Source organism: Choloepus didactylus, chromosome Y (assembly GCF_015220235.1).
Source record: "Choloepus didactylus isolate mChoDid1 chromosome Y, mChoDid1.pri, whole genome shotgun sequence".
NCBI lineage: Eukaryota > Metazoa > Chordata > Mammalia > Pilosa > Megalonychidae > Choloepus > Choloepus didactylus.
The window spans coordinates 31,025,264-31,045,268 of NC_051335.1; the positions used below are offsets into that span (position 1 = coordinate 31,025,264).

The 20,005-nt window shown below is 36.6% G+C and overlaps 1 protein-coding gene across 1 annotated transcript in view; it reads left to right on the top strand.

Annotated features, from left to right (window-relative positions):
* Positions 1 to 20,005, top strand: part of ATP7A (ATPase copper transporting alpha) — a 101,303-nt gene that overhangs the window by 44,643 nt on the left and 36,655 nt on the right. The window contains 1 exon segment of the mRNA XM_037822881.1: positions 5,784 to 5,947. Within this exon segment, the coding sequence (XP_037678809.1) occupies positions 5,784 to 5,947 (164 nt within the window).

Here is a 20,005-nt window from a genome sequence, read left to right on the forward strand (position 1 = left end):
TCCAAATAGAATAAATCCAAATAAACCCACTCTGAGACATATACTGATCACACTGTCAAACACAGAAGAGAAGGAGCAAGTTCTGAAAGCAGCAAGAGAAAAGCAATTCACCACATATAAAGGAAACAGCATAAGACTAAGTAGTGACTACTCAGCAGCCACCATGGAGGCGAGAAGGCAGTGGCACGATATATTTAAAATTCTGAGTGAGAAAAATTTCCAGCCAAGAATACTTTATCCAGCAAAGCTCTCCTTCAAATTTGAGGGAGAGCTTAAATTTTTCACAGACAAACAAATGCTGAGAGAATTTGCTAACAAGAGACCTGCCCTACTGGAGATACTCAAGGGAGCCCTACAGACAGAGAAACAAAGAAAGGACAGAGAGACTTGGAGAAAGGTTCAGTACTAAAGAGATTCGGTATGGGTACAATAAAGGATATTAATAGATAGAGGGGAAAAATATGACAAACATAAACCAAAGGATAAGATGGCTGATTCAAGAAATGCCTTCACGGTTATAACGTTGAATGTAGATGGATTAAACTCCCCAATTAAAAGATATAGATTCGCAGAATGGATCAAAAAAAATGAACCATCAATATGTTGCATACAAGAGACTCATCTTAGACACAGGGACACAAAGAAACTGAAAGTGAAAGGATGGAAAAAAATATTTCATGCAAGCTACAGCCAAAAGAAAGCAGGTGTAGCAATATTAATCTCAGATAAAATAGACTTCAAATGCAGGGATGTTTTGAGAGACAAAGAAGGCCACTAAATACTAATAAAAGGGGCAATTCAGCAAGAAGAAATAACAATCGTAAATGTCTATGCACCCAATCAAGGTGCCACAAAATACATGAGAGAAACTTTGGCAAAACTAAAGGAAGCAATGGATGTTTCCACAATAATTGTGGGAGACTTCAACACATCACTCTCTCCTATAGATAGATCAACCAGACAGAAGACCAATAAGGAAATTTACAACCTAAACAATCTGATAAATGAATTAGATTTAACAGTCATATACAGGACATTACATCCCAAAACACCAGGATACACATACTTTTCTAGTGCTCATGGAACTTTATCCAGAATAGATCATATGCTGGGACATAAAACAAGCCTCAATAAATTTAAAAAGATTGAAATTATTCAAAGCACATTCTCTGACCACAATGGAATACAATTAGAAGTCAATAACCATCAGAGACTTAGAAAATTCACAAATACCTGGAGGTTAAACAACACACTCCTAAACAATCAGTGGGTTAAAGAAGAAATAGCAAGAGAAATTGCTAAATATATAGAGACAAATGAAAATGAGAACACAACATACCAAAACCTATGGGATGCAGCAAAAGCAGTGCTGAGGGGGAAATTTATAGCACTAAATGCATACATTAAAAAGGAAGAAAGAGCCGAAATCACAGAACTAATGGATACACTGAAGAAGCTAGAAAATGAACAGCAAACCAATCCTAAACCAAGTACAAGAAAAGAAATAACAAGGATTAAAGCAGAAATAAATGACATAGAGAACAAAAAAACAATAGAGAGGATAAATATCACCAAAAGTTGGTTCTTTGAGAAGATCAACAAGATTGACAAGCCCCTAGCTAGACTGACAAAATCAAAAAGAGATAAGACCCATATAAACAAAATAATGAATGAAAAAGGTGACATAACTGCAGATCCTGAAGAAATTAAAAAAATTATAAGAGGATACTATGAACAACTGTATGGCAACAAACTGGATAATGTAGAGGAAATGGACAATTTCCTGGAAGCATATGAACAACCTAGACTGACCAGAGAAGAAATAGAAGACCTCAACCAACCCATCACAAGCAAAGAGATCCAATCAGTCATCAAAAATCTTCCCACAAATAAATGCCCAGGGCCAGATGGCTTCACAGGGGAATTCTACCGAAGTTTCCAGAAAGAACTGACACCAATCTTACTCAAACTCTTTCAAAACATCGAAGAAAATGGGACACTACCTAACTCATTTTATGAAGCTAACATCAATCTAAAACCAAAACCAGGCAAAGATGCTACAAAATAGGAAAACTACCGGCCAATCTCCCTAATGAATATAGATGCAAAAATCCTCAACAAAATACTTGCAAATCGAATTCAAAGACACATTAAAAAATCATACTCCATGACCAAGTGGGGTTCATTCCAGGCATGCAAGGATGGTTCAACATAAGAAAATCAATCAATGTACTACAACACATTAACAAGTCAAAAGGGAAAAATCAATTGATCATCTCAATAGATGCTGAAAAAGCATTTGACAAAATCCAACATCCCTTTTTGATAAAAACACTTCAGAAGGTAGGAATTGAAGGAAACTTCCTCAACATGATAAAGAGCATATATGAAAAACCCACAGCCAGCATAGTACTCAATGGAGAGAGACTGAAAGCCTTCCCTCTAAGATCAGGAACAAGACAAGGATGCCCACTGTCACCACTGTTATTCAACATTGTGTTGGAAGTGATAGCCAGGCAATCCAGCAAGACAAAGAAATAAAAGGCATCCAAATTGGAAAAGAAGAAGTAAAACTGTCATTGTTTGCAGATGATATGATCTTATATCTAGAAAACCCTGAGAAATCGACGATACAGCTACTAGAGCTAATAAACAAATTTAGCAAAGTAGCGGGATACAAGGTTAATGCACATAAGTCAGTAATGTTTCTATATGCTAGAAATGAACAAACTGAAGAGACACTCAAGAAAAAGATACCATTTTCAATAGCAACTAAAAAAATCAAGTACCTAGGAATAAACTTAACTAAAGATATAAAAGTCCTATACAAAGAAAACTACATAACTCTACTAAAAGAAATAGAAGCGGACCTTAAAAGATGGAAAAATATTCCATGTTCATGGATAGGAAGACTAAATGTCATTAAGATGTCAATTCTACCCAAACTCATCTACAGATTCAATGCAATCCCAATCAAAATTCCAACAACCTACTTTGCAGACTTGGAAAAGCTAGTTATCAAATTTATTTGGAAAGGGAAGATGCCTTGAATTGCTAAAGACAGTCTAAAAAAGAAAAACGAAGTGGGAGGACTTACACTCCCTGACTTTGAAGCTTATTATAAAGCCACAGTTGTCAAAACAGCATGGTTCTGGCACAAAGACAGACATATATATCAATGGAATCGAATTGAGAATTCGGAGATAGATCCTGAGATCTATGGCCGACTGATCTTTGATAAGGCCCCCAAAGTCACTGAACTGAGTCATAATGGTCTTTTCAACAAATGGGGCTGGGAGAGTTGGATATCCATATCCAAAAGAATGAAAGAGGACCCCTACCTCACACCCTACACAAAAATTAACTCAAAATGGACCAAAGATCTCAATATAAAAGAAAGTACTGTAAAACTCCTAGAAGATAATGTAGGAAAACATCTTCAAGACCTTGTATTAGGCGGCCACTTCCTAGACTTTACACCCAAAGCACAAGCAACAAAAGAAAAAATAGATAAATGGGAACTCCTCAAGCTTAGAAGTTTCTGCACCTCAAAGGAATTTCTCAAAAAGGTAACGAGGCAGCCAACTCAATGGGAAAACATTTTTGGAAACCATGTATCTGACAAAAGACTGGTATCTTGCATATACAAAGAAATCCTACAAGTCAATGACAATAGTACAGACAGCCCAATTATAAAATGGGCAAAAGATATGAAAAGACAGTTCTCTGAAGAGGAAATACAAATGGCCAGGAAACACATGAAAAGATTTTCAGCTTCACTAGCTATTAGAGAGACGCAAATTAAGACCGCAATGAGATACCATCTAACACTGATTAGAATGGCTGCAATTAAACAAACAGGAAACTACAAATGCTGGAGAGGATGTGGAGAAATAGGAACTCTTATTCATTGTTGGTGGGACTGTATAATGGTTCAGCCACTCTGGAAGTCAGTCTGGCAGTTCCTTAGAAAACTAGATATAGAGTTACCATTCGATCCAGCGATTGCACTTCTCGGTATATACCCGGAAGATCGGAAAGCAGTGACACGAACAGATATCTGCACGCCAATGTTCATAGCAGCATTATTCACAATTGCCAAGAGATGGAAACAACCCAAATGTCCTTCAACAGATATGTGGATAAATAAAATGTATATACACATGATGGAATACTACGCGGCAGTAAGAAGGAACGATCTCGTGAAACATATGACAACATGGATGAACCTTGAAGACATAATGCTGAGAGAAATAAGCCAGGCACAAAAAGAGAAATATTATATGCTATCACTAATGTGAACTTTGAAAAATGTAAAACAAATGGTTTATAATGTAGAATGTAGGGGAACTAGCAATAGAGAGCAATTAAGGAAGGGGGAACAATAATCCAAGAAGGACAGATAAGCTATTTAACGTTCTGGGGATGCCCAGGAATGACTATGGTCTGTTAATTTCTGATGGATATAGTAGGAGCAAGTTCACAGAAATGTGCTATATTAGGTAACTTTCTTGGGGTAAAGTAGGAACATGTTGGAAGTTAAGCAGTTATCTTAGGTTAGTTGTCTTTTTCTTACTCCCTTGTTATGGTCTCTTTGAAATGTTCTTTTATTGTATGTTTGTTTTCTTTTTAACTTTTTTTTTCATACAGTTGATTGAAAAAAGAAGGGAAAGTTTAAAAAAAAAAAAGAAAGAAAAACAAGGGGAAAAAAAAAAGATGTGGTGCCCCCTTGAGGAGCCTGTGGAGAATGCAGGGGTATTCACCTACCCCACCTGCATGGTTGTTAACATGACCATAGACATAGGGGACTGGTGGTTCGATGGGTTGAGCCGTCTACCACAGGTTTTACCCTTGGGAAGACGGTTGCTGCAAAGGAGAGGCTAGGCCTCCCTACGGTTGTGCCTAAGACCCTCCTCCCGAATGCCTCTTTGTTGCTCAGATGTGGCCCTGTCTCTCTAGCTAAGCCAACTTGAAAGGTGAAATCACTGCCCTCCCCCCTACGTGGGATCAGACACCCAGGGGAGTGAATCTCCCTGGCAACGTGGAATATGACTCCCGGGGAGGAATGTAGACCTGGCATCGTGGGATGGAGAACATCTTCTTGATCAAAAGGGGGATGTGAAAGGAAATGAGGTGAGCTTCAGTGGCAGAGAGAATCCAAAAGGAGCCGAGAGGTCACTCTGGTGGGCACTCTTATGCACACTTTAGACAACCCTTTTTAGGTTCTAAAGAATTGGGGTAGCTGGTGGTGGATACCTGAAACTATCAAACTACAACCCAGAACCCATGAATCTCGAAGACACTTGTATAAAAATGTAGCTTATGAGGGGTGACAATGGGATTGGGAAAGCCATAAGGACCCCACTCCACTTTGTCTAGTTTATGGATGGATGAGTAGAAAAATAGGGGAAGGAAACAAACAGACAAAGGTACCCAGTATTCTTTTTTACTCCAATTGCTCTTTTTCACTCTAATTATTATTCTTGTTATTTTTGTGTGTGTGCTAATGAAGGTGTCAGGGATTGATTTGGGTGATGAATGTACCACTATGTAATGGTACTGTGAACAATCGAAAGTACGATTTGTTTTGTATGACTGCGTGGTATGTGAATATATCTCAATAAAATGAAGATTAAAAAAAAAAGAAATAAATTTCTGCCGATTGACTTTATTTCATATTTAAATGAAAAATGCTAAAAGCTAATTATAACTTTACTTTTTTAAACAAAGATTTATCTTTATATAAAAAAAATGTATATTGTTTTTCTTATCAATGCCCCTAGGAATATATTGTGTACTTGTGGCTCTGATGGCTGGCAAAGCAGAAGTAAGGTATAATCCTGCTTTTATACAACCCCCGATGATAGCAGAGTTCATCCGAGAGCTTGGATTTGGAGCTACTAGGATAGAAAACACTGATGAAGGGGATGGTGTTTTGGAACTTGTTGTAAGTAGGATTATTTTGTGTAATTAATAAAATTTCCAGAAAAAACTTGGTGAGTATTCAGAGAAGAATTGCAGAGATAATAAAATGTTGAAAAAATTAAGGAAAGTAGAAAATGGAAGAATAACATGTGATGTAGTAGTAGTTTTCAAGCATGAAATGTCAAGGAAAATGATCATATCCCTACTAAGAACCAAAAGAAAATTGAGTTTGGATAACTGAAAATCAGCTTTTAAAATATGGTATGGTTATTACCTTGTAGAATATAAAAATAGATTACAGATGCACTGAAGACTTAAATTGTCTGAATGAAGTCATAAAACCAGCTATAAAGTATTTGGTTTAAAATGATCATTCTCTCTGACCCAGAAAATAAACTTTAAGGATTCTATCCTATAGAAATATGTATGTACCTAATGTTATATTTATTATATAATTCTGAGATTTTAAAATTAGAACCAACCTAAATGTCCATTAATAGGGAACAGTTAGATAAATTATGTATACACATATTATGGAATACAGTGCAGCTGTTTAAAAGAATAAAATAGATCAATATTAAGTGACAAGTAAAGCTATCAAGGGCATATTATTAGTTAAGCAAAACAAGTTGCAGTAAAATACCTCCAGTATAGTCCTATTTAATTAAAAACCACAAAATCATATGTATGCATGTTATATAATATATGTAAACCCTGGAGAAAGGACTGATTTGTATACATGATTAACAGTGTTTTTCTAGGCAAGAGAGTGCGATTGGGAGGGAGAGCAAAGAGAAACTTGTAACTTTTCAATCTTGTTTTAATTTTTTATAACTTATTATCGTAGTAACATGTGGAACTCAAAATTTCCCATTTTAACCACTTTCAAGTGGAAAATTCAGTGGTATTAATTATGTTCACAATACTGTGCTACCATCACCAGCATCCATTGCCCCAATTTTTTCATCACCTCAAACAGAAACACTGCACTGATTAAGCAGTAACTCACTTCCCCCTACCCACCCTGGCCTCTAGTAACCTTATACTCTATTATCTGTCTCTGTTAAATTTGGTGATACTAGGTATATCATATAAGCTTGGTCAAACAATATTTGTCCTTTTGTGTCTAGATTATTTCAGTCAATATGATGTCTTCAAGGTTCATTGTTTCACTTTTTTCAACTAGAGTGTACTAAGTTTTTATTTGTATAAAAGAATTAAAACAAAAATTTAACCTTGTACCAAAATAAGTTCCATATCAAACAAAAATTTGAATGTAAAGAAATGAAGCCACAAAATTACTGTAAGTTGTCTTTGGAGCACTTTTTCAAAACTTTATTATAAAATTTCCAGACATGTAGAGAAGTCAGAAGACAGTGGACAGCTTTATACTCATTACACATATTCTACAATTAACATTTTACTATAATTGCTTTTCATGTGTCAGTACATGTATGTGTCCATCAACTCATTTTTTTAAAATTTAGTTTTGAGATTGTTCACATACCACACAATCCTCCAAAGATGCAAAGTGCACAATCAGTTGCCCATGGTACCATCATACAGCTGTATATCCTCACGACAATTAATTTTTTTTCGATTTTTAGAACACTTTCATTACTCCAGAAAAGAAAGACAAAAAAAGAAAATTTAAATCCTCCTGTACCTCTGCCACCCCCCTCCATTATTGACTCATGATGAAAGAATGTTAAAATACTACTAATTATAGTACATAGTTTGAATAGGTATATTTTTCCCTATATACCCCTCAATTATTAACCTCTAGTTATAGTGTCATACACTTGTTCTTGTTCATGAAAGAGATTTCTAATATTTGTATAGTTAATCATGGACATTGTCCACCACAAGATTCACTGTTTTATACATTAACATCTTTTAACCTCCATCTTTCCTTCTGGTGACATACGTGACTCTAAGCTTCCCCTTTCCACCCCATTCACACACCATTCAGCACTGTTAGTCTCACAATAATGTGCTACAGTCACCTCTGTCCTTTTCCAATCACTTAAGTTCAACCTGGTTAAACATTCTCATAATAAGCAACCGATCCCCATTCTTTAGCCTCATTCTATATCCTGATAACATATTTCATGTCTATCAGTTTACATATTACAATTTGTTCATATCAGTGAGACCATAAAATATTTGTCCTTATGTGTCTGACTTATTTCAATCAATATATTGCCCTCAAAGTTTCTTCATCAACCTGCTTTTTTTTAAAGATGGTTTTGTTCACCCACCTTACATTCCATCCTAAGTAAACAATTGATGGTTCCCTGTATAATTGCATATTTATGCATTCACCACCATCACCACTATCTATATAAGGACATCTCTATTTCTTCCACAAAGGAGAAAGGGTCAAAGAAGGGAGAGAGAAAAAGAAAAAGAAAGAAGAAGAAAAGATAGCTAAAAAGCAACAAGAGGAAAGATAGAATTAAACTAAAGTAGAATAAAGAGTCAGACAACATCACCAATGCCAAGAGTCCCATACCCTTCCCTTATGTCCCCCTCTTATAGGCATTTAGCTTTGGTATATTACCTTTGTTACATTAAAGGAAGCATAATACAATGTTTCTGTTAACTATAGTCTCTAGTTTGCATTTATTGTATTATTTCCCCAATACTGCACCATTTTTAACATCTTGCAAGGTTGGCATTCATTTGTTCTTCCTCATGTAAAAACATGTTTGTCCATTTTATCACAATTGTTGAGCACTCTAGGTTTCACTGAGTTATACAGTCCCAGTCTTTATCTTTCCTCTTTCCTTCTGGTGTCCCACATGCTCCTAACCTTCCTCTTTCAACCATACTCCCAGTCATCTTTGTTCAGTGTACTTACATTTCTGTGCTACCATCACCCAAAATTGTGTTCCAAATGTCTCACTCCTGTCTTCCTTTCTGTCTGTGGTGCTCCCTTTAGTGTTTCCTGTACAGCAGATATCTTGTTCACAAGCTCTGTCATTGTCTGTTTCTCAGAGAATATTTTAAGCTGTCCCTCATATTTGAAGGACAGTTTAGCTGGATATAGGATTCTTGGTTGGTGGTTTTTCTCTTTCAGTATCTTAAATATATCACCCCACTTCCTTCTTGCCTCCATGGTTTCTAATGAGAAATCTGCACATAGTCTTATCAAGCTTCCTTTGAATGTGATGGACCACTTTTCTTTTGCTGCTTTCAGGATTCTCTCTTTATCTCTGACATGTGATAATCTGATTATTAAGTGTCTTGGCATAGGCCTATTCAGGTTTATCCTGTTTGGGGTATGCTGCACTTCTTGGATCCATAATTTTATGTCTTTCATAAGAAATGGAAAATTTTCATTAATTATTTCCTCTATTATTGCTTCTGCCCCTTTTTCCTTCTCTTCTCCTTCTGGTACACCCATGACACATACATTCCCGTGTTTTGTGTTGTCATTCAATTCCTGGAGATGTTCATATTTTTCCATTCTTTTCTCTATCTGTTCTTTTGTGTGTAGGCTTTCAAGTGCCTTGTTTTCCACTCCCTGACTGTTTTCTTCTACCTCATGAGATCTGCTGTTGTATGTATCCATTGTGTCTTTCATCTCTTGTGTTGTGTCTTTCATTTCCATAGATTTTGCCAGTTGTTTTTTTGTACTTTCAATTTCTACCTTTTGTTCGCCCAGTGTTTTCATTATATGCTTCATCTCTTTTGCCATATCTTTCCCAATCTTTTTGAATTGATTTAGCATTAGTTGTTTGAATTCTTTTATTTCACTTGAAGTGTAAGTTTTTTCCTTTGGGCCATAACTTCATTTTTCTTAATGTAGGTTGTAGTTTTCTGCTGTCAAGTCATCTGGTTTCCTTGGTTACCTCAACCAGGTTTTCCCATATCAGAATGAGCTCAGGTCTTGGAAGGAGGCAATAGTACCTGGTTTCCCTGAGTGTGTCTTAGACGATTGATACTCCCTGTGAGGCCTCAAGTCACTGTGCTTTTCTGCCCAGCAGGTGGTATCTGTCAGCCTGTAACTCCATACTGGTGTAGGGAGGTGTGGCCCATGGCTGTTTTCCCCCAGGCCCTGGGGTCTGCTTCTGAATGGAAGGTGGGTGGTAGAGCTTGGCACCACCTTCTTCCTCTTAGGGAAGATACATGTCCTAGGAGAGGTCATTAGCATTTGAATAGTCTCTCTAACTCTGCTATCTCCACCCTTGTCTGTGTCAGAGTGCTGGGAACTGAAAATGGCTGAGGCTTTCTCCACTGAGCTGAAAAGGACAGAAGGCCTCCTTTCAGGGCCAGTCTGTGGCCCCCCTCAGTTTCACCCATCGACCAGAGATAGCACCGGTCCTCTGGGCTTTCCCTCTCTCCCAGAGAGGTCCTCCTGCTCTCCAAGGACAGTTGCCACCAAACGCCTCTGTCTTCTTGTTGGGGATTCATAGCTTGTATCAAGCAGTCCACATTTGTTAATTAAAGCCCCAGTTGGAACTCAGCTGAGCCATATTCGCTTCCTTGGAGAGGGCTACTCTCTATCACCACGAGACCTGGCAGTTTGGGCTGTGGGGGGAGGGACTCCCAGCTTGGGTTCTCAGTTTTTACTTACAGATTTTATGCTGCAACCTCAGGCATTCCTCCCAATTCAGGTTGGTGTATGATGTATGGAGTGTCACATTTGTCCCCTCGTGGTTTTTCAAGATTATTTATTAGTTGTTCTTGGTTGTTTATTAGTTGTTCCAGGGGGACTAATGAGCTTCCACTCCTCTCTATGCTGCCATCTTCTTCCTATCTCTCTCTATTGTTTTTTTATTCTCTATTTCATTTATCTTCACCTAAATCTTTGTTATTTCCTTTCCTTCTTCTCTTTTGGATTTACTTTGCTCTTCTTTTCCTAGTTCCTCAAGATGTGAGATTAGGTCTCTGATTTGAGATCTTTCTCCTTTTTAATGTAAGCATTTAGGGCTATAAATTTTCCTCTGAGCATGCTTTTGCTGCACCCCATAAGTTTTGGAATGTTGTGATTTCATTTTCATTTGTCTCAAGATATTTGCTGATTTCCCTTGTGGAGTTTTTCTTTGACCCATTGATTGTTTAACAGTGTGTTGTTTAAGAGTGTATTATTTAACATCCATACATTTGTGGGTTTTCCAGTTCACCTTTGTTATTGATTTCTAGCTTCACTCCATTTTCGTCAGAGTAGATGTTTTGCATATTTTTAATCTTTTTAAATTTATTGAGACTTGATTTGTTAACTAGCAGGTGTTCTATCCTGGAGAGTGATCCATGTGCACTAGAAAAGAATGTATATTCTGTGTTTTAGGATGTGTTGTTTTGTATATGTCTGTTAGGTCTAGTTCATTTATACTGTTGTTCAAATTTTCCATTTCCTTATTGATCTTCTGTTTGGATGCTCTATCCATTGATGAAAGTGCTGTGTAGAGTTCTCCAACTATCATTATAAAACTATTTCCCCCTTCAGTTTTGCCAGTGTTTTGCTTCATGTATATTGGGGAACTGTGATTGCATGCATAAATGTTTATGAAATTATTTCTCTTGTGGGATTGACCCTTCTTTTAACATGTAGTGTCCTTTTTTGTCTTTTATAACAGTTTTTAAGGTCTATTTTATATGATAATAATATAGCTACCCCAGCTATCTTTTGTTACTATCTGCATGGAAAATTTTTTTCCATCCTTTCACTTTCAACCTATTTGTGTCTTTGGAACTAAGACATTTATGTATTTGAGTCTCTTATAAACCACATGTATTTGTATTGTGCCTTTTTACCCATTCTGCCAGCCTGTGTCTTTGACTGAAGCATTTAATCCATTTACTTTCAATGTAATTACTGATAAAGCAGACTTTCTTCAGCTATTTTTTCATTGTTTCCTGTGTGTCTAATATCTTTTTCTGTCCTTTTTCCCCTTTATTGTAGCCCTTTCTTTGGTTTATACTTGATCTTTTGTGATGTAAGTGATTGAACCAGTTCTCATTTCTATTTCTTTATATTTTAAATACTTTCTTTGTGGTTGTTCTGGGTTTAGTATTAAAGAACCTGAGTCTATAACCTACTAATTTGAAATGATACCACCTTAACTTCAATAGCATATGAAGTCTCTACTCCTATATCCCTGTTTCCCCCCCTCTTATGTTGTTTTTTTTTTGTCACACATTACCTCTTTATAGTTTGTCCATTACAAGGAATTATAATATATAATGATTTCTTATATTTTGCATATGCCTAACATAGAAATATTATTTCCTATTCAGTTGTTTTCAAACTTTTGTAGGCTCCAAACTACTATCTCCTGCCCCTCCTCTCCACCTAAAGAACTTCATTTAGTATTTCTTGTCGGGCAGATCACTTTGTGACAAACTGTCTCCATTTTTGTTTATCTGTGAATGTTTTAAGCTATCCCTCATTTTTGTAGTACAGTTTTGCAGATACGGAATTCTTGGCTGTCAATTTTTTCTCTTTCAGTACCTTAATTATGTCATACCACTGCCTTCTTGACTCTGTGGTTTCTGGTGAGAAATCAGCACTTAGTCTTACAGAGGATCTCTTGTATGTGACGAATTGCTTTTCTCTTGCTGCTTTCAGTATTCTCTCTTTATCTTTGGCATTAACATTTTGGTTAATATGTGTCTTGGAGTAGGTCTGTTACAATTTATTGTGTATAGTGTTCACAGCCCTTCATACTCATGTCTTTTGTCAGATTTGGTAAAATTTCAGCCTTTATTTCCTCAAATATTCTTTATGCTCTTTTTTCCTTTTTCTCTCATCCTGGGCCTCCCATAATGTGCATGTTGGTATGCTTAGTGTTGTCCTAAAGGTCCCTCAGACCCTCAGACTCTACACACTGTTTTTCACTCTTTCCTCTATCTGCTCTTCAGACTGTGTGATTTCAGTTGTTCTGCATCTTAGTTTGCTAATTCTTTCAGCCTGTTAATTTCTGCTGTCAAATGCCTCTAGTGTTTTTAATCTCCATTTTGTGTTTATCATCCCCCTAAGTTCTATGTTCCTTTTTAAATTTTCTAATTCTTCTTTTTCTTCACACATGTTCTTCTTGATAGTCTGTATTTTTATATCCATATTTTCCTTTGGCTTATTGAACTGCTTTGGGAGATTTCAGTGAATGTCTTTCATTGGTTATTTCAATGTCTGTGCTTCCTCTGATTTTTAATTTGTTTCCTTCAATGGACCATCTTTCTATTTCATTGTATGATTTGTGGTCTCTTGTTGAGGTCTGGACATTTGCATATTTTGATATGCTATCACTGGAAGTCAACATTTTCCTCTTGCCAAAGGTTTTAATATATATTGATTGTGTGTAAAGGTTCTTTTTCAACACTTGGTTCCATTTATATTGGATCTTTAGAGCAGCCTGTGGTTAACAGTTTGATTTTTTTTCTTTATTAGAATAGTTCTGGGTTTACAGAACAATCATGCATAGAATATAGGATTTGCTTACACCACTCATCAACAGCTTGCATTGGTGTGGAACATTTGTTACAATTGATGGTAGCACATTTTAATAATTGTACTAGTAATTACAGTCCAGAGTTTAATTTAGGGTTCACTGTTTGTGTAGTGTAGTCCTATGGATATTTTAAAGTTTTTTCTGTTAACCGTATGTACAATCTGACATTTCCACTTTTAATTATATTAAGATGTATATTTCATCAAAAAGTCTCATTGTAAAGGTTTGGAAATGAATACTGCAGTACTGTAAGTGTAATTAACAAAGCATAGTGTGAGTATGTTGAAAGAGGAAGGCTAGAGTCATGTATGTCATTAGAAGGAAAACTAGAGGAGAAAAACTGGGACTGTGTAACTTAGTGAGACCCAGAGTGGACAATGATGGTGGTTAATTTTATAAACATAAGAGAGTTCTTACAGGAACTAGAACAAATGTACGTCACTATCTCAAGGTGTTAATAATAGGGTGTTAATATGGAAAAATACAATTAATGTAAACTAAGGTCTGTAGTTAGTAGTAACATTGTAATATTCTTTCAAAGGCACTATACCAAAGCTAAATGTCAAAAATAGGGGGATATAAGAGGTATGGAATTTATTTTTCTTCAGAAGAAATGAGAATGTTCTCATATTGACTGTAGTGGTGAATGCATAACTATGTGATTATACCAGAGCCATTGATTGCACACTTAGGATGGATTGTATGGAGTGTGAACGTAACTGTTTTTTAACAAAAGAGAGAGAAGCAAGGCAGGCATATAAATTATGGCCTACCTGGTACTTAACATAATCCCAGTAAATGTGTAAAGGTGAGACAGGACCAAACTTCTGCTCTGGATGGTGGCTGATGACCCCAATATAAGTCAACTGTCAAATGTTTTTATTTCTGAGAATAGCGTCATTTAGAAAATACTTGTAAGAAAATTAGGGCCTAGATTGTAAGCTCTTACAGCAGTCTCATTTATTCCTGAGACTTAACTGTTATTTATAAATTATGAGATGCTCTGCTCTTTGTATATAACCTGGGTGTTCCCTGGAACTTTGGGTAGCTATGCGACACCTGAGACTCAGAGTTAGAATTCTGCAGCTCTGAAAGTCAGCATTATTCCATACAGAAACTGTTAAAGAAGCTGAAAAAGAGATCAGACTTTGATTAGAGATATGAACGAAGCTGATCTGGTTAGGACTAAGGTAAATAAGAATACAGGGTAAAGGATGATATTGTCTGTATGTTAAAACTTCAATTTCTGTGTGAGACCAAAGGAAGAGATGTTTATTTTGTCCAGAATTTTAATTTTCTGTAGCACACTATCTACCTTAACCTGCCTGGTCAGTTTATTTAAGTACCTAATTGCATGGAGCCTAGAATAGGGAATAAGATCTTGTTATTATGTGTAGGTTAATGTAATACCCTGCTACATTCCAGAGTAATATTGGCAGAAGATTTTAAACAAGTATTTGCAAAGTCCCTTGAGGGACTGGAGAACAAATGTGGAACTAATAAACTTCCCCCCCTGGGGAATTCCTGATATACTCTCAAGCGTTAGGGACTCCCAATTTAATTAGCCAAGCCCTCAATCTTGATGCTTGCCCTTATGGAACTTATTTCTATAATGACAAAGCTAAGCCTACTTATGATTATGCTTAAGAGTCCACTCAGAGAGCGTCTTTTGTTGCTCAGATGTGGCCTCTCTCTCTCTAAGCCAATTCTGTAAATATCTCAATACCAACCCCCGCCCCTTACATGGAACATAACTTCAAGGGGTTTAAGTCTCCCTGGCAACATGGGATATGACTCTTGGGGATGAGGCTGGCCCTGCCATTGTGGGATTGACAATGCCTACTCAGCCAAAAGGGGGAAAAGAAATGAAAAAAAAAAGTTTCTATAATTAAGAGATTCAAAATAGAGTCACAAGGTCATTCTAGAGATTACTCTTATGCAAGCTTCAGCCAGATATTACAAGTTGCCATAGTATGCCAAGCCCCAACCTACAGTATTTCTGAGAACCGTAACGAATAGCTCTATATAAGAGTATAAAAGTTTTACTTACTAAGTCTATTTTTTCAGAAACTTAAAGCCTCCAGATTGTTCCTATACCAGATAAGCTCCGAAACCCAGAGGTATCAATCTCTCCAAGAACATCAACCAAATTCATTCCTCTACCCCATAATGTTGACACCCTTTTTAAGCATGAAGAAGTTAGAATGGTCATTGCCTAAATATCTCTGAAGAATGAGAAACTGATCAAGCGAGGGGGAGGAGTTGTAACTGAGAGGTTAGGATTTAACAAATGATTATGACTACTAAATCATTATATAGATATTTCTTTTTAGTTTCCTGTGTATTAGAATAGCCAGAAGGAAATATCTGAAATTGTTGAACTCTAATCCGGTAGCCTTGATCTTTGATGATGATGATTTGACTATGTAGCTTTTATCTTATGATCATGTGATTATAAAAACAAGGTTTTTAATCACCTTGTGACTGACACCCCCTTTATCCATTGTATGGTTAGATGAGTAATAAAATAAAGATATGAATGGAAAAAAACTAAAGGAAATCAAAAGAAAACAAAACAAAAAAGATGTATATTTCAGTGCTAATTGCTTTCACAATGTTGTGCAATCATCACCACCATCCACTACCAAAACATTTCCATCATTCCAGTTAGGAACCCTATACATTTTAAGCCTCAGCTTCCCATTACCTCTTGCCACCTCATCCCCTAGTAACCTATATTCTTGATTCTGACTCTATGAGTTTGCTTATTCTAATTGTTTCAAATCAGTGAGATCATGCACTATTTTTCCTTTTGTGTCTGGCTTAATTCAACATGATATCTTCAAGGTTCATCCATGCTATCACATGTATCGACTTCATTCCTTTTTAGGGCTGAATAATATTCTATTGTACATATATACCACATTTTATTTATCAGTTCATTGGTTGATGGACACTTGAGTTGCTTCCATCTTTTGGGAATTGTGAATAATGCCTCTGTGAACATCAGTGTGTAAATATCTGTTTGAGTCCCTGTTCTCAAGTCTTTTGGTTGTATGCCTGGTAGTGGAATTGCCAGGTCACATGGTAGTTCTTTACTTAGCTTTCTGAGAAACTGCCAGACACAGTGGCTGTACCATTTTACATTGCCACCAGCAATGTATGAGTGTCCCTATTTCTCCACATCCTCTCCAACACTTGTTATTTTCCATTTTTTTAAACAGCAGCCATTCTAATGTGTGTGAAAGGGTATCTCATTGTGGTTTTGATTTGTATTTCCCTGATGGCTAATGATGTTGCTCATCTAACAGTTTGATTTTTTAAGGTCTTTCTGTACCTTCTTACCCTAGCCATGTGCAGTAACTTTCAAGATTACCCTAGGATGTGTGACTGTATCCCCTCCAGGAAAGGATTTTCTTTTCTCTATTCCTCCTCCAGGAGTCCTGGACTGTTCTCTTGTTTTTATACAAATTTTCCTCCCTTGTGGTTATAATTTGTTCAACTCCTGTCCCAGGCTGAGTCACCCATTCACTCCAGCTATCAGTCCTGAGTCTTCATTGCCTTACAGATGCTCTGTTTCCTCTTTCTATGTAGATTTTCTGCCTCTGGTTACTTCTGCATTAAGGGATTCCAAATCACAGAGATGGATGGAGATAGTTTTCAAAAACACCCAATTTTACTGTTTAGTTTCTCCAGCAATTATGGTCAGGGCTGGGAGTGTACATAGCTTGCCAAAAGTTTCACCATGGTCACTCTGTTTTCTGGGGGCTGCTTTGAATGTGCATGCCCACCAACTGCTACGGCCCCACGGAGGGTCTATATGGTCTGTGTCCCCATGCCTGAATGTGTGTGGGACTCTAAGCCACTGCTGTGGGTGGCTCTGTGGTTAGCAACCATGGCAGGAGGTGCCCGTGTTGGGGAGCCACCACTGTGTGTCTCTTAAACTGCATAGATCTTAGTGTGGGGTGGATTATGGACTTGTAAGTCTGCCTTGCTGCTCTCCTTCCTTTAGGTGCATTTTTTTTCCCTCTCAATTCAGCATTTATAGATTTGTTCTCCAGTCTTGATCATCTTTCAGAGTTCTAAGAGTTGAACGTGCCTTTTTATTTAGCCACACTTGGGGGAACCATTTCTGGTTTTTTTCTGTTGCAGCTGTCTTGATGACATTGCCTCAGATCTTCATTCCTTTTGTGAATTAATCATATTCCATTGTACAGATATACCTGATTTTGTTTATCCATTCCTCTGTTGATGTACACTTGTGTGGTTTCCATCTTTTGGCTATTGTGAACAATGCCACTGTGGCTGTTTCTGTACTAGTATCTGTTTGAGTCCCAGCTTTCAATTTAATCCTTTTTATTTCTGTAAGGTCAAGAGTAATGCCCTCTCTTTCATTTTTTATACTGGTAATCTGAGTCTTCTCTATTTTTTTTTTTCTCTTGGCCATTTTAGCCATGGGTTTGTTAACTTTGTTGATCTTTTCTAAGAACCAGCTTTTAGTTTCATTGCATTTCTGTATCAATTTTCTATTCTCTATTTTGTCAATATCTGTTCTAATCTTTATTATTTTCTTCTTTAAGCTTGTTTTAGATTTAGTTTTCTCTTATTTTTCTAGTTTCTTAAGGTGGAAATATAGGTTATTGAACTGAAATCTTTCTTCTTTAAAATGCGTATTTACAGCTTTAAGTTTCCATCTATGAACTGCTTTTACAGCATTACATGATATTGGTCTATATCTTCATTTCATTCATATCAAAGTATTTTCTAATTTCACTGGGATTTTTTTGATCAGTTGCTTATTTAAGAGTATGCTGTTTAATTTCCACATATTTGTGAGTTTTCCAAATTTCCTTATGTTACTAATTTCTAATTTCATTCTATTGTCAGAGAACTTACTTTGTATGATTTTAATTCTTTTAAATTTAATGAGAGTTGTTTCAAGGCCTAGTTGATCCTGAAGAATGTTCACTTTGCTCTTGAGAAAAATGTATGCTTTGCTATTGTTGGTTGGAATGTTCTATAGATGTTTGTTTCAGTTTGCTAAAGCTGCCATTATGCAAAATACCAGAAATCGATTGGCTTTTATAAAGGGAATTTATTAGGTTACAATTTTGCATTTCTAAGGCCATAAAAGTGTCCCCACTAAGGCATCAACAAGAGGATGCCTTCACTGAAGAAAGGCTGATGGCATTTGGAACAGCTCTGTCAGCTGGGAAGGCACATGGCTAGTGTCTGCTGTTCCTTTGTTATTGGATTCTGGTTTCAAAATGACTTTCCCAAAAATGTCTCTGGGCTTCTGTCTCTCTTAGCTTCTCTCTCTCAGCTCCTGTGCATCCTTGCTTGTTCTCCCAGGGCGTTTCTCTCTAAGCATCTGGGGATCCTCTCAGCTTCTGCAGGACAAACTCTGGGCTTCATCTCTTAGCTTAGTATCTCCAAACATCTTTCTGTCTGCATCTATAAGTGTCTGTGTCTGTGTCAGCTCTTAGTACTCTTAAGGACTCCAGTAAGCTAATCAAGACGCACCCTGATTGGGCACGGTCACACCTCCATGGAAATAATGTAATCAAAAGACCCCACCCTCAGTTGGTTAGGTCACATCTCCATGGAAACAACCTAATCAAAAGTCCCACCCACAGTATGTCTGCCCCCACAAGATTGGATTAAAAGAACAGGTCCTTTCCTGGGGTACGTAACAGTTTCAAACCCACACAGTGTTTGTTACATCTATTGGGGTTAGAGTGCTGTTGAAGTCTTCTCTTTCCTTATTGATCTTCTATTTCTATCCATTATTGAAAACAGAGAATTGAAATATCCAACTATTATTGTAGTAGTGTCTATTTCTTCTTATTCATTTAATTTTGTCAATTTTTACTTCATATATTTTGGGGCTCTGTTCATAGGGTTGTCTGTGTGTTTCTTTGTTTTTGTCTTTTTATTTTGAAATACTTTCAAACTTACAGGATAGTTACAAAAATAATACAAACCCCATACAGAGAAATCAAACATACTTCTGTAGCCCTAGATATCCTGATCCATCAATTTTAATATTTTGCCACAGTTGCTGTATCATTCTGTCTATCCATTTGTTAATCCATCTACCTGTCTGTCCATCCATCTATTTATCAATCTATTTTATGAACACTTGAGTGTAGGTTCTATACATCATGCTCTTCAAACACAATACTACCATGTATAGTTCCTAAGAACAAGGACATTCGCTTATGTAACCACCTTAAGTGCAGTTATCAAGTTAAAGAAATGTAACATCAATATAAAGCTTATAGCCTATTTTCCAATTTTTTCATGTGCCCCAATAATTTCTTTTAAGCCTTTTCTCCTCCCTTATTAGATCCTGCCAAGATTCAAGTACTGCATTTAATTGTCACTGTCTCTTTGGTTACTCTTTTAAAAAAAAATTGTGTATCTACACACAACATAAACTTTTGCATCTCAGCTAGTCACAAGTATAGCATTGTGTGGTATTAATCACATTCACAAAGTCGCATTCCCCTTACCACCTTCCATTATTAAAACTTTCCCATCTCCCCAAACAGAAACTTTATATCCATTGTGCACTAACTCCCCATTCCCACTAGCCCCATCCCTGCCAACCTGTACCAACT